Raw genomic sequence first — 15,537 nt, forward strand, 5'->3', positions numbered from 1 at the left:
CATTGTCAATTCGCACATGATGTTCATGTTTGTTCAGCAATTGCAGAAAAACAAAAGACTATCTCGGTTCGAATTATACTTTTTTTTAATGTCAATGAATAAACCTTAGCGGCCAGTAACGAAAGAAATTTTAGAAGAGGTCGTAAGATATCAATACCGAGAATATTTTGAACGCCCCTCGTATGTTCCATATGTCTTAAGAATAATTTTCGGGGTCGATCTTTACCCCGTGCGGTACAGTCGCCATCAGATATATCGAAGCGGTCAAGGTGTTCACATTATCTGAACACGCACTCTAACGCCCTGACAATAGAGGCGTGTTCAGATATTTGTGAGAGCCTTAGCCGCTCCGATATATCTGACGGTGACTGTACAAGTTGCGGGAAGTTTCCAAAAAGTTAGGGAATACTAGGAAATTTCGGGAAAATTTCGCAAAAAATAAAAAAATGGAAAACTTTGATCCCCATACAAAAATATAGAGAGCTTCAGAAGTTCTTCCATGTACCTACATTTTTTACATTAGTAAGAAAGACACAAGACTTATTGTCATATTATTTTCAAAATGTTACCACTTTTATATTGTAACTAAGTGTATTTCAAACACAATCTTGTATTGTTGATGAATAAATATGACATGATATGATATGTTATGATAGGTAATAAATAATGATATAGGTTCGTTTTTAGGATTCCGTAGCTAAATGGCAAAAAACGGAACCCTTATAGATTCGTCATGTCTGTCTGTCCGTCTGTCCGTGTATGTCACAGTCACTTTTCTCCGAAACTATAAGAACTATACTGTTGAAACTTGGTAAGTAGATGTATTCTGTGAACCGCATTAAGATTGTCACACAAAAATAGAAAAAAAAACAATAAATTTTCCCTATACTTAGAACTGAAACTCAAAATTTTTTTTTTCATCAAACCTATACGTGTGGGGTATGTATGGATAGGTTTTCAAAAATGATATTGAGGTTTCTAATATCATTTTTTTCTAAACTGAATAGTTTGCGCGAGAGACACTTCCAAAGTGGTAAAATGTGTGTCACCCCCCTGTAACTTCTAAAATAACAGAATGATAAAACTAAAAAAAATATATGATGTACATTACCGTGTAAACTTCCACCGAAAATTGGTTTGAACGAGATCTAGTAAGTAGTTTTTTTTAATACGTCATAAATCGCCTAAATACGGAACCCTTCATGGGCGAGTCCGACTCGCACTTGGCCGCTTTTTCTATAGTTCGTTTTTTTTAGCATTAGAAATAAGGTAAACAATCTTGATGTGTCTTTTAATTGAAAAACACGTTTTAAAAATAAGTTACGGCAAATATGTAGCAATTATGAATTATGTATTAATTATGAATACGCTAACCTGGAACCAGCGTACGATTTTGTCCCGGTCGCGGTGGAAGCTGCTGGGCCGTGGTGTTCGGAGGCGAAGAAGTTGGTTGGAGACTTGGGGCGGCGTCTACGTGACAGAGGGTGCGATCCACGTTCAGGCTCCTACTTAGTCCAACAGATATCGCTTGCCATCCAGCGCGGTAATGCCGCTAGTATCTTTGGCACTTTTGGGCTGGGTGGGGGTCGGAATGGGGGCGATAAGTAGGTTACTTTATAGTTTAGTGTGCTTTTTTATTTTTTATTTTAAGGTAGTTTTAGTGTTTTTGTTTGTGTTTTTTTTAATTGTATTATTGTAATTATGAATCTAATTACGATCATTTATATTCTTCTGCTTTCATAAGTAATAGTTTTTGATTTTTAAAAAGCGTTTTTCTATTAAAAGACATGTCAAGATCAAGATCGCTTACCTTCTTGCAAGTTCTTTCTAATGCTAAAAAAATGAACTATAAAAATAATGAATGTTAATTTCCTCTGTCCTTTACTATCTATGATTAAATGTTTTATTTATTCAGGGACTAATATCGTGAGAACTAGAAGTACGAGTACGTGTGTGCCCTGTTTCTTTTTATAAATATTTTATTTCAAGGACCTAATGTGTGCATTGCATTTGTATAAATTGGAAATCACTCAAGAAGTTAAAAGCAATGATAATATTTGTATAGGGGTAGGTAAACTCAGATTCAGGCGACCAAAATCAGTATAAATTTTTTGTACTTAAGTACACAAAACTTTAACCCACCTTTGTGATCAACCCTGTTGTCATTCACTGTCAACCACCAACAGAAAGTAATTGGAAATCGTAGACATTTACCACAGATCGCGTGTTCCTCTAGCTCAGCGGTCGGCAACCTTTTAGCAGCATAGGGCCACATAGTAGTTAACGAAGTTGACGCGGGCCGCACTTTGTTAATATTTATGACTTTATCAGACATTGTCGTTTGTCAATATTACATGCAAAATAGCCAGGGAGGCTCGCGGGCCGCAAGTGACAGGTTCACGGGCCGCATGCGGTCCGCGGGCCGCGGGTTGCCGACCGCTGCGCTAGCTAGACAATTAGACAAGCAGACACGCGGCCTTGCTCGCGCCCTAGTTTTACTAATCGAATAATTTATACCTCTGTATCATCCACACTGTTAACTGACTGTTTATAAGCTTTATTGCCAAGATATACGACCCACTATTGGTCAGCTAAGTGTTGTTGCTATACCTCGCGCGTGCATGGAAGAAGAGGCAACAACAAAACATATACTCCTATTACACTGTAAACAGGTACCTAGAAGTATAGAGGAGCAAATACCTTAGCGACTACCTTAGCGACTCCGTGCACATTAACGGAGGCAGTTAGCAACCAGAAGACATTGCTAGGTTTCGTATGGTTTCGTGGATGAGAAATAGAGGTGACAAGCTGACTGTTAACTACTGGAAATAGGGTGGACTAAATGGAAATAGTAAAAATAAAACCATAACTCTAAATGCCTAAACCCAATAGTTTATTCTACACTTACGAACATTGAGAACGAGTCACTATGTATGGATATTTCTTTACATTGTGACCTGTTTATATTGTACCTACTTGTAAAGTCAGAAATGTTTGTGCAGAAACGGAGGCGATGGGTGAGCGTGGCGCCCGGCGCGGCGCCGGCGGCGCACCGTTCTACGCGCCGCCGCGGCGGAAGACATCTGCTGAGATCATCAGCGAAGCGCGAGCGGCGCTTTATGGAGGTAAGTTAACTGCACATTCATACGGAGCGAGGCGTGCGGCGCAGCGCCGGCGGCGCACCGTTCTACGCGCCGCCGCGGCGGAAGACATCTGCCGAGATTATTAGCGAAGTGCGGGCGGCGCTTTATGGAGGTAAGTTAGCTGTATATTCATAGTATTCATACGGAGCGAGGCGCGCGGCACGGCGCCGGCAGGGTTGGGCAAAATACTGGCTTCCACGTATTTGAAATACAAATTACAAAATACATTTTTAAAAGTATTTGAAATACAAAATACAAACTACTTTGGTGACGGGTATTTGAAATACAAAATACAAATTACAGTGTTTAAAATAATGTATTTCAATTACAAAATATACCTTTATTTATTTTTTTGTTTAGCATTTAGTTTTAACGTTAACGAATATCCTTTCATATAAACTTATAGGGTCATTGCGCTAGTTTTCGTCCAGCTCTAGTTTACGTCCACTTGACGAAATTTGAATATATACCTACATTCTTGCACAAATTTGGACTGATTTCAATCCTTATGTCTAAGGCGTCTAAGCAATATATCTGTCTACATACACATATGTATAACAATGATATTTCGCAAAAAGGAAGCGCTGGTGGCCTAGCGGTAAGAGCGTGCGACTTGCAGTCCGGAGGTCTCGAGTTCGAACCCCGGCTCGAACCAATGAGTTTTTCGGAACTATGTACGAAATATCATTTGATATTTACCAGTCGCTTTTCGGTGAAGGAAAACTTCGTGAGGAAACCGGACTAATTCCAATTACGGCCCTAGTTTACCCTCTGGGTTGGAAGGTCAGATGGCAGTCGCTATCGTAAAAACTAGTGCCAACGCCAATTACTGGGATTAGTTTCCAAGCGGACCCCAGGCTCCCATGAGCCGTGGCAAAATGCCGGGACAACGCGAGGAAGATGAAGATTTCGCAAAAAGTAGTAAATTAAAAATGAAATATATATTTGATAATCCGTCAAGTCGTCGAAAACTAGCGCATGGACGGAAACTACTGCAATGACCCTATCCCCTAGATTTAAACGAAAAGTTCCACGCAGAAGTTGACCTAATATAGATCCAGTATCCAGCCAATGAAAATTGTATCTCGGCTGGATCGGAGGTTCGCGGTCGGCTCCCAGCTTGTGCGAGAGATTAGACATTTTAGGATTATAGAATTTAATAAAATGTATTTATAGAAATGTATTTTGAAGCTTGAAGTATTTGAAATACAAAATACTAAATACATGTGAGTGCAGTATTTGAAATACCAAATACAAAATACTTTTGAGGTAGTATTTGAAATACAAATACAAAATACTAATTTGTATTTCAAATACATGTAATTGAAATACTGCCCAACCCTGGGCGCCGGCGGCAGCGGCGCACCGTTCTACGCGCCGCCGCGGCGGAAGACATCTGCCGAGATTATTAGCGAAGCGCGGGCGGCGCTATATGGAGGTAAGTAACTGCATATTCATTCATACGGAGCGAGGCGAGCGGCGCCGGCGGCGCACCGTTTTACGCGCCGCCACGGCGGAAGACATCTGCCGAGAATATCAGCGAAGCGCGGGCGGCGCTTTATGGAGGTAATTTCACATTCATCTCATACGGAGCGGGCGCGCGGCGCGGCGCCGGCGGCGCACCGTTCTACGCGGAAAACATCTGCCGAGATTAGGTATCAGCGGAGCGCGGGCCGCACTCTATAGAGATGAGCTACACGAAACACATACTTAAAAGGTGCAGTGAGTTCAGGTCCTTCTCCGAACGCAGCTCGCTGAGCACCGAGCGGACGGCCGTGAGTGCCCGGGATCTCGGATATCATTGGTATTGAATTGTTATTTTAAAAAAAGTAATCGATGAGTTCGATCAAAATTACGTATTTTAAGAAGCTGTTTTCATGTTAAAATAATTTTTTTTAAATGTTTTCAAGTATGAACAAAACAGTCTTTAATGATAAGTTACAACATCAGACCTTCCATTACGATTATCGCCTTAGTTATAATGCGTTTCCTAGCGAACCCTTTTTCGTTTCTTTTCGCTCCGCACGACATTGTGGAGGTGAATAAAATTATATCCAGTCACGCGAAACTAGAAGTCCGACTCTATTACAAATTTGTTATAGTTTTTGTCTTATTTTGATACGACCACCACCAATAAGTGCGAGCGAGATACCTTCTGATTGCATTGCAATCAGCGCGCTGCAGCGTCAGCGGCTCACGTTGATTAGTGCAGCGGAGAACGCAGACTCAATGTATTCAAACCATATCAAATCCAACTTTTGGAACAAATCAAATTATTATATTAAATACTAATAGCTTCTGTCCGCGACTTCGTCTGCATGAAATGATGATAATGACTGATAAAAACTACCCTATGTTCCCCGGGTCTCTAACTATCTCCATACCAAATTTCGTCTAAATCGGTTTAGCGGATTAAGCGTCGTGAAGCGGTAACAGGCAGACGGACAGACTAAACTTAGCGTTTATAATATATCATTATAGATTTTGATGTGTGTTTTGTGTATTTTAATTTGCCACTGGAGGGATTGGTTATTTTTTCTTTAGTATACGACATCTATTACAGTTTATACCATATCAAAATTTCGAAATAGAATTGGTTTCCAGCTACATTCTTTTGTGTCCTTTGTGTTTTCGTTCCTAGCGTTACTTGATCTTTAAATCAGCGGCAAATGTAAGGAATCGGAGGTCACACTTACAATGGTTTTCTTAAGCGATTTATGGTATGGATCCTCCTTTCTACATATGCAAAATTGAACGACACTCTACACCTTATACTTTACTACAAGCCTACTTATAAGTTTAAGCCATGGGTTGGTCTATTGTTAAATAGTTGGATTAAAATGATAATAATCTAGCTTTGTGAACAGAAACTTTAAAATTGCTAGAATAGAGCTTTACAAAGGTAGAATAATTATTTAGGGTTGCAACAGGCTGCAAGTTGTATATTAAATAAGGTTCTACATTATGTGAACATTTTAGGTTGCGAGTTAGTCATTCATAATGAAAAACCGATTGAAAAAAAGGAACGCAAATCAAAGAGCTGTTCATTTTGCTTTTTAGATGCTCGTGACTATGAATAATAGGTAATAGACTAAGTGTAAGGCCTGAGTGGACGCTCGAAGCGGAGCGTTCGGCGGGGCGTGCAGCGTGGCGTCGGGCTCACAAGTGATTTGAGCAGCGTGCACTAAGGCCGCTACTATACGCTTGCATTTGTTTAACATGCACGCCGCACGCCCCGCCCCGCTGCACGCCCCACTCGAGCGTCCACTCAGGCCTTACACTAACAGATGTCATGTGAGTCATGTCAGACTCGACTCATACCTATATGAGTTATGACATAAGTTGCGACGTCAAGGATTATAAAAAAGCTGCCGAAAATGTTCAGGGCCGCGGTTTCGCTTCTTTATACGAGTTAATTTGACTATTTCACGCAAAGAAAGCAGAATGGAAGCTCATAAATATGAAAAGTTACGCAATGACTCTTCGTAAGTGGCTTTATCAAGCTTGTAATAAAACTGCGACATTCTAAATGTGGATCGTGATTGCTACCTGCAATATACCTATCAGGTATCCTATTTGATTGTTTATATTCGTAATTTCATAGAAATTCGATATAGGTACTTATCCTTTTAGACGAGAAATGTAGACGTTTATAAATAGCCCTGCTTTAAATTGCAATAAAAGGACTCCTAAATTAGGTAACTTAGGGTAGGTTGCATCAAACTGTTCGTATCGTTAAAGAGTTTCCTAAATTTTTATGTACTTATGGAAAGTTTCATAGTAAAGCGCCGGGGCGCACCGGCTGACGTTGATCAGTCTGTCAAATGTGGTTGGTGCAACTGGCCCTTACTCTCGACTTGACAGGTTTCCATGTTCATTGCTTATAAAATAAATCTTTATTTCCATTTTCTTTTGAAGTTGGTTGGCATTTCTACCCGTCGCGGGCGGTATTTGACCCCGGCGGTCAACACGCGAACGCTACTTACTTTAAATAATACTTGCCCACTTAAGACACTTAAGTAGCGACGCGACGTAGCGAGACTGAGTAGTATAGGAGTAGGTAATGTGAAATCAATAATCCATTTACATACTTTTATATTACCTGTCTTATGTAAGTCATAATTATAAATAATAAATGTCGCCAAATTTCTAACCCTTTCAACGCCATTTCACCCTGTTGAGATTTGAATTTCCAATTTCCATTTGTTTGAAGAATAGGTAAGGTACTTATATTTCAAATTTAAATTGTTTAATAGCTTGTGCGTTATCAATGTACAGTCAGCAACACTATTATTGATTGATTGATTGATTATTTATTCATAAAACATAATGTTTAATGTCAAATAAGGTACATACACAATTTATACACTAGATCTTAGGTAGATAAGTATTTAACACGTACATAGGTACTAATTTACTTCTGCATGCATTGCATTATTTTCTAAATAGATTTGACAATAAGGTTAGCTATTAGCTTAGCACTCCTGCATATAAACATACATATTTGTATGTAAGGGTGCTAAGTTAATAGTTTTGCTAATTGTACCTATAGGTATATTGCGCGGGTGATATTTTTAAATGACGTTTTCACATTGAAATTAGGTCGCCGTTACGTATTGCTGAAGGTTTAATGCACTCATAGTTCACACTACACAGTTATTGCGGTAAGCTACACCTATAGGTACACCCCTACGGCCTTGTTTCTCTGTTGCCGGGGTGAGGGCAGTACCTGTATACGCCACTGCCCGCCGTAAATGGCGGCGATTTGTTTCAAGATTTAATTATTCAGAGAGGTTGTAGAACTGGGTATACTTGACCGATCGTAAGTTTGTGGGTTCGATAACGTTTTTGGGTGTGTAGGTAGTTAACTAGTTAAATGATTTAAGGTTCCAGATATGGAATAAATTGCTGCTTGTTATTGCGCATGAGGTTTATTAATGTCTCAAAAAATAACTACTTATAAGGTAAGATGGGAAATCACTATCAACGGAGCGAGACAAACACTTGTATGGCATTTTTATACTGTACCTATGTCTTTCCCCGACAAAACTATGTTCGCCTTACCCCACCTTACCTTACAATTATGTATTTTTTTTAAATTTAATGTGGGGTTAATGATTGATTAGGATTTTGAGTTCATAATTTTAAATTATAGTACTGAGACAGGCGGCCTAGCCAAGGTGGCGATCGCTATCGTTTCGCAATCGAATCGCTTTGTCTCTCTCTATCACTCTTCCATATTAGTGTGATAGTGACAGTTGCATTTCGTTCGCTACGGAGCGTTAGCGATTGGCATGTTGTCTACGGAGCCTGAAGAAATAGTGACCAAGGTTTCGTACACGCAACCACGGTATAAGTAATAGTACTAGGTACAGAAGATTTTCACTAACCAAACGCGTCTATTACGACAGATATGACTAGCGCGAGCAGGCGTCCCCGTTCCGTGGCGGTGTGCGGCAACTACTATGGCTAGACACCAAAATTGGTGTGGGCCGCATGTACTTGTAGCGACGCGACGAAATCACGGAGTGAGTCACGCCTGACGCAACGCAACCTCTAGTTTTATTATACCTGAGTTTCTCAAGTACCTTTGTGTCTACAGACATGAGCGGAGCGTCGAGCAGCGCCGGAAGCGGTGGCGCGCTCCGCCCGCTGCGTACTCGCCGCCCGTTCACACCGAGAGAACCACAGCGCGTACTGTTTGGAGAAAGGGCGAGGAGGGACCCACGTCCACCCAGTGCGTTCGAGTAAGTGTAACAGCTACAGAGATAATAAACAAATTTCAAGGCAGGGGTTAGTTATCTCTGCAGCTTACTGTTACCCTCTGATGTCACATCGTCCATGGATATTAACGGAGCGTTAGTCAGCGGACTTGGCGCACGCGATCAGTGCACGGTGGCGCGGCGAGCGGCCAATCAAGGCTATTGCGCTCGACTAAAAGTATGAACGGTTTTGATAATTATGCCGCTTACAGCGCCGCCGGTTGCCATCCAGCCCGCGGAGTTATTATGCAGCAAGGGCAGCGGTACTCCGCGGTACTCTTTCCCCGTTTACACCAAGAGATACACACACACACACACACACACACACACACACATACACAGTGGGTATTAGATACTGCTCAGAAGAGGGCCTACTGCGAACCACGTTCGACGAGTTGCCTCTGTGTCGCACTTGTAAATTCGTAGGTACGTAAGTGTGACAGGGAGGCAACACGTCGAACGTGGTTCGCGGCAGTCCCTCAGGCACGGAGGGACCATTGGCCGCCCAGTCATTACCTAAAGGCTTCGGCACACAGGCGCGTTTTCCGGGCAGAGCGTGAGCGGGTCGTGAGCGTTTTGTATGTAAAAGCGGCGCGCCCCGCTCACGCCGCGCCCGGAAAACGCACCTGTGTGCCGAAGCCTTAAGTATTGTACTTGTGTGTCCTCTAGCCGCCAGGCGTGTGTCTGCTTTACATGTATTAAAGACAATACGTGACAGTTAATAATGCCTACTCTAGAGCACACAGTCGCTGTGACCGAAATGGATGTGGAGTATCATCATTCATCATATTCATCATCATGTAATAGTACTTACTGTCCCTTTCTCTTGTCACCTGCAGCCTTAAACACCTGAGCCTGTGTGAGAGCAGCGAGGATGCTCGCGTCGAGGAGGAAATCAACCACGCTCTGTATCTCGAAACGCAGAACACCAGGAAAAAGGCCGTAAGTTTATTGTACAGTCACGCTCCGTGATTGTTACGCCATTTAGGGTTCTAGCTACATTGGACATTCCGTAGCGTAAGTATGGAACAACCAATTTAGCTAGGACCGTAAATAACGCAACAATCACGTGTGGTGACTGTACCACTTGATCACGTCTTCCGGCATATCACCATCTTTTTTAAAATGATATCGGAGGCTAACAAGAGACGAATCGCCTGATTGTAAGCGATTACCGTCGCCCATGGACACCCGCTAAAGCAGAGGGAGTTAAATACGTTGCCAGCCTTTAAGTTGGGTACGCTAGGTAGGTACGCTAGGTTATTTAGGTTGGCAATCCTATCCGGCCATCAGCCGAAGTATACCGAGTGGTTTTGTTAAGGTTTGCGGTACTTAAAAACAAATAAAAGTTAAAAGTTCAATGTATATAAGGCGTGGTGCGGCTAAAGCCCCTTCAGCCCCTTTTATATCGCTTGATCCCCGCGGTAGTTATCAAAACAAAAAGCTATTTGTCACTGAACTTTGTTTGTCCGCTAGACCTTAACAATTAGACATTTTACTGGAACTAATAAACTACCATATCTGTACGTACCTGTACCGCTGCTGTAAATGCCCTGCTTCTTATCTTCAGGCCCGCCAGCCAGCTCATCAGTCTACAGAAAAAGCTGTCGAGGGTTGGAGCGCGTTCCCGAAGCTCCCGCACCTCAGCGGGAAGAGCAAGCCGCTGCATCGCAGGAACACTACGGGACAGACCACGCCTGATGGTGAGTCCACTAACTTCGAAAAGCTTTGATAAAACGACACGTGGAAACAGATAAGGAAACCTTAAACCTATGTCACCTGTGCCGGTCAGCAGCATATTATCAGTGCGTGACGATAATTAGACAGAAGTTAGCGCAGGCACTGATCCAGTTACGAGCATAGCGATACCATAGAGAAAAAAATACATTGATTGCTCCCTCCATACATCAGTTTTGGTACCAAAAAGACTATTAATTTCAGTGTCTACATCTAGCATCGAGTAGCGGAACTATCAGTACTGCTACTTGACAATAGATGTAGCACCGATCGGAAAGTCTTATGTTGTTTAGCATGTGAGCACTCGTGTCTTACTATATTTCTCTATGGCAATACGGCGTTCAGCCGGCGCGGCGTCGATTGTAAATAATATAAATAATTGCCAAAGAAAGACTGCTACGAATACTAACTGTTTGTACAACACGGCGTATGGTCAAGCAGACCAGGCTCCGCGGCGGCAGTTCACGTTCACATCATTTATATAAAAACTTAAAAGTCGAATGTTTCAGGATCGAAGAGCGATGTAGATCTCGCCAATATCATATCGATAACGCGCCCTCTGGGAAGAGAAAGTGCTGGCGACGACTTTTGTACGGAACTGAACAGTAAATGTAAGTAGGTTCAGATAACAGGATAGTGCCTGTTATATATGAGTTTCGAGCAGGTGATGGGAGTAGAAGTCAAACACCTTATGTGTGATAGTATAAGAACATTCTGAACGTTTATTCTCTAAATGCCTATTGTTTTATACACGTTAGGTTGCGCTGACACAAGCAATATGCGTTTATGTCGCAGTAAACCAAAGCGTTACTGCTAAACACTAAAAGTGGACATTTACCACATTACAAGGTATATTGAACATAATTTTGCTGCTTTTCAAATAGGCAAAGAATTACATGTTTATTGTCAACCGTTTGCCTAGCTTCGTGCAACTTGAAAGTTCAGTTCTTGTAACTTTTAACTAGCCTCCTAGAAGCTTTAATTTGGTTTTTTTAAGGGCCTCTGGGACTCAGATTATAATCTGAATTCTTATTGTTCGTAGCTCTGAGCCCAGACCCTGGGATACGTCGCAAGCATTTTGCGACGACAAAATCACAGTCATACGACGTTGGAGGTGGATATCCGCTGGGGAGCATACCTGTCAAACATCTCGCAGTTCAACTCCCGAATACTTCAACGTCTGAAGACTTGGAGAAGTATGGATACTTAGTGCCAGTTGCACCATCCGCACTTGACAGACTGATCAACGTCATCCGCCGCGCCGCGGCGGTTTACTATGAAATTTTCCATACAATAAAATTTAGCGAACTCTTTAAAGATGACAGTATGGTGCAATCGACACTTAGTCGTCAAAGATTTATTTGCACTTATGAATCTTATTCCCAACTATTCACGTAAAATATCGTTTCTTAGAAGTCGACAGAAATACGAACAAAGCCTTCCTGGTGCCTGGTGCAAATTTACGAAATTCTACGTAGGTACTTAGCGTAAGGCCGAGTTCGAGTTCCAACCCTTAATCTCCGATCGCCTTTTTTTGTTAACGGCCCTAAAATTTAATAAGGTGGTGCGACAAATAGTCTCTTAGTCTATCGGCGGTTAACGATGATTCGGTTCCTAGTATATCTGCGGCGGTAACACGGTCGCATTTTTATCGCTTGTCAAGTTGTCACCATGCCTGCTCACGTTCTTACAAGTATGTAAGTGCGAAAGTAACGAGCATAGTGACAGGCGATAAAAATCGAACCATGCTGCGCCCTCTGATGACAAAGTGTTATTTCAATAGCAATAGCATTCATTTTAAATTGTTTATCAAGCCTTTTTATTCCAGTATGACAGTGCTAGAGCTCGCCGAGGCCCTCTCCCAGCGCAGCCGAGACGTCGAACGAACAGTGCTGCTGATGGAGGCCCTTCAGAACTGCCTCGAGAAGTCCATGCCAGCTACCAGTCTCAGAGACATGGCGCTGCGTTCGTTCTACACGCACATAGATAGTGATGATGAGAGGGTGCTGGTCGCTATAGCGAGGGCTATGCTTACGGTAAGGAGAAAACCATTTAGGAAACGAGTTTTACTTTTACAAGACACTAAATATTTATTAGCAATGAACGTGATCAGTACTACAGTATTATTTAATTGAATACTATTTTCAGATGAGAGTTACGGGGGCCCATTTAGCGGCTGCTTGCAAACTGGTCTTTAAGATTGCAAGAAATGACAAGAATGATCACTTCTTCAGGAACACTAATTTGTTAGGTAAGTTAGAGTGTATTGTTAATAATCTCTTTAATATTTATTTTAGTCAAGTAGAGGTTCGTGTAACGTTACCTTAGATATACCAAGTATACCAACCCGGAGCACAGGATCTCCTTTAAATTTTTTCTTCTCCAATTCCCATAATCTTCGGCATACTCACTAGACATTGACAATTGTCATACTCACAACACGAATTATGGCATCCCTCGCAACGCTCAGTCAGCATCTGCTAACTGAATGGACTCTCGGTGTTTGGCAAATTTGGGAAGTCTCATAGTTCACTGCTGACAGACGTTGATCAGTCCGTCAACTGTGGTTGATGCACCCGCTCTTAGACCATTCCTTGTTGACAGAGCTGCTAGTGGAAGGCTGCGGGCGCGCCGACCCGCTATCCGAGGGCGAATGTTGCGTCTACGGAGCAGGCGCGTTACGTTTCCTAGCGCTGGAGCCGCGACTGTGCGCCCTCGCTCACAGCGCAGGCGCGCTACACCTGGCCTCATTGCATTTGAAAATATTGAATAGTGCTGTAAGTCAGAATCAGTTTTTATCCATTTTCTTTCGCTCCTACTTCAGTGTTTTGCAGATAAACTAGACTACAGACTGGAGACTCCGTTGCCATGCGGTAAACTATCTTACTGCTTGTCCTTTCTACTCGTCTTTTTTCGAAGAGACCTGTTAACAACAGTGATGTAGTATCATTTATTGCTGAGAAATGTTTAAAAAGATTTACCATGTCTGCAGAAAGCCGAGAACCCCCGAGGCGTGTCAGAGCAGTCCACACACGCGCTCTACCAGCTAACGGGGGCGCTACGGAACTTGGCGAGTGGCGAGCGAGCGGCGCGAGCATTCGTGTCGAGCGGCGCGCTCGGCGAGCTGCTCGCCGCGCTTGCGCACCATACCGACCGCGCTGTGCTCACTAACGTTGCGCGGTGTCTTAGGTGATTTAAACCTTAAACTTCTTACGTTTGACGAGTTAGATGTTCGAATCGAATCATGTTTCAAACTGAATCGGCTTTGGTGGCTAAACCAGTGCAAAACCACCTTGATCTTTTTAATTAATTTTAAAAAAGGAGTGTTGGGTTTCGAGGACCGATTTGGATTGTTTTACTTCATAATTACTTGACTCCATTCTCAATTACGTCAGGATCTGATGATGCAATCCTGGAGACTCTACGCACAGGGCGGACACGCCATACATCAAAAATGATTTGCGTTTATATGTGTGCGCGGCACGTCTGTACACACGTCATTGAGTTTCTGACGGAATCCTGACCGAATCTCAGTAGAGCGACTTACGCACACATTCATGTCGCGGCCTGCCGCGGGCGAGGTAATCCGAATCGGGGCGGGGCGGTGCGTGTCCGTTCTGTATGATAATACTATTACTTATTCTGTGCTCTAGGGAACCCTCAAATAATACTAAACATATTGTTTTCCAGTGTTCTTTCAGCGAACGAGTCGTGCTGCCTCTGGCTATGCGGAGCCCCATCAAGCGCAGGCGCCCTGCTGCGCGCGCTGGCGGCGTGCGCGGCGCGGGCGCCGCTCGCCGTGCGCCTGGCGTACGTGCTCGGCAACATGGCCGCCGCTACTGATCAGGCCAGGCTGAATGTGAGTGGGATTTATTTGGATTAGGCGTTGTTTTATGAATTCCCTGATTGTGATTTCCACCCACACCCTCTTTTATGGTGTTCTTAATCAATTCGTCAAGTTTATGCAAACATAATACACATTTTTTGAAGTGAAAACTTCTTTAGCGGCGCTGTGCACTTTTTGTGATGGGGAAAAAATGTTAAACTCGTAACAGGTGTCACGTGACCGTAAGACGGTCACGTGACCTGATCGAAAAACTGTTACTTCAATGTCATTGAGTTTTTCTTTATTGATTTAAATGCTATCTAGTGAGTTTCGATCTAACTGGTATTAATATAACTCGAGTACTAACAGGGATTTGCTTAGGGGTTTCAAGTAATGCGACGAAATAACACTAGATGGCGTTAACCTCAATTAGACATAGTGCTGCAGACTTGCAATAGTGATTGAGTTTTCACTTCTGCCGGCACTCCCTGAGTGCAACCCGTTGTTTTGTTGTAGATTTACAACGAAGAGGGCGGAGTGGACGTTTTACTGACGATCCTGGAGTCGTACACGAAAAGGAACAACGACCACGAAGTTAGGGATTCGGATAGCGATCCCGATATGCATTTAGTAGGTGAGACAATACATACAAATCGTCAGCAGAGACAAGTCTTGAAGTGGCAATTGGTGGGCCACATAGCCCTTAGAAAGGATGGTACCGGTACCTAAACACGTGTTTAGGGCATTAAAGTGGCGACCACAGGCAGAGGTCTGTGCATGGAACCCTTAACAAAGTGGTCGGACGCTCCTGCTGCTGTTGCTGCTGCGGCTGGCCAATGGATCTGGTCTGCGCAGGACCACTCCTTGTAGCAATCGATGGGGAAGGCCTAAGTTTAGCAATATACTCTTATTATACTCTTATTACAGCTTAATAGGCTTAATAGACATAGTAGCAGTGGTAGTCTACTATAATGCGGATCATTGGTGTTATTACAGGCACAGACATGGGTGGTTCTGATGGCTCCAACGAAGACGTGCTAATTAAGGTATGGCAACTTGTATTTGTCAA

General features: G+C 42.9%; 1 protein-coding gene across 1 annotated transcript in view; it reads left to right on the forward strand.

Moving 5' to 3' along the window:
- LOC134657173 (armadillo repeat-containing protein 2) overlaps nt 1–15,537 on the forward strand; it is a 29,776-nt gene that overhangs the window by 1,593 nt on the left and 12,646 nt on the right. The window contains exons 2-14 of the mRNA XM_063512727.1: nt 3,003–3,125; nt 8,746–8,890; nt 9,745–9,847; nt 10,476–10,608; nt 11,152–11,253; nt 11,685–11,838; nt 12,471–12,678; nt 12,791–12,893; nt 13,247–13,419; nt 13,635–13,831; nt 14,333–14,501; nt 14,985–15,102; nt 15,465–15,514. Coding sequence (XP_063368797.1) covers nt 3,014–3,125; nt 8,746–8,890; nt 9,745–9,847; nt 10,476–10,608; nt 11,152–11,253; nt 11,685–11,838; nt 12,471–12,678; nt 12,791–12,893; nt 13,247–13,419; nt 13,635–13,831; nt 14,333–14,501; nt 14,985–15,102; nt 15,465–15,514 — 1,767 coding nt within the window. The 5' untranslated portion in view covers nt 3,003–3,013. The remainder of the gene's footprint in view (nt 1–3,002; nt 3,126–8,745; nt 8,891–9,744; nt 9,848–10,475; nt 10,609–11,151; nt 11,254–11,684; nt 11,839–12,470; nt 12,679–12,790; nt 12,894–13,246; nt 13,420–13,634; nt 13,832–14,332; nt 14,502–14,984; nt 15,103–15,464; nt 15,515–15,537) is intronic.

The sequence above is a fragment of the Cydia amplana genome, chromosome 19 (genome assembly GCF_948474715.1).
Source record: "Cydia amplana chromosome 19, ilCydAmpl1.1, whole genome shotgun sequence".
Classification (NCBI taxonomy): domain Eukaryota; kingdom Metazoa; phylum Arthropoda; class Insecta; order Lepidoptera; family Tortricidae; genus Cydia; species Cydia amplana.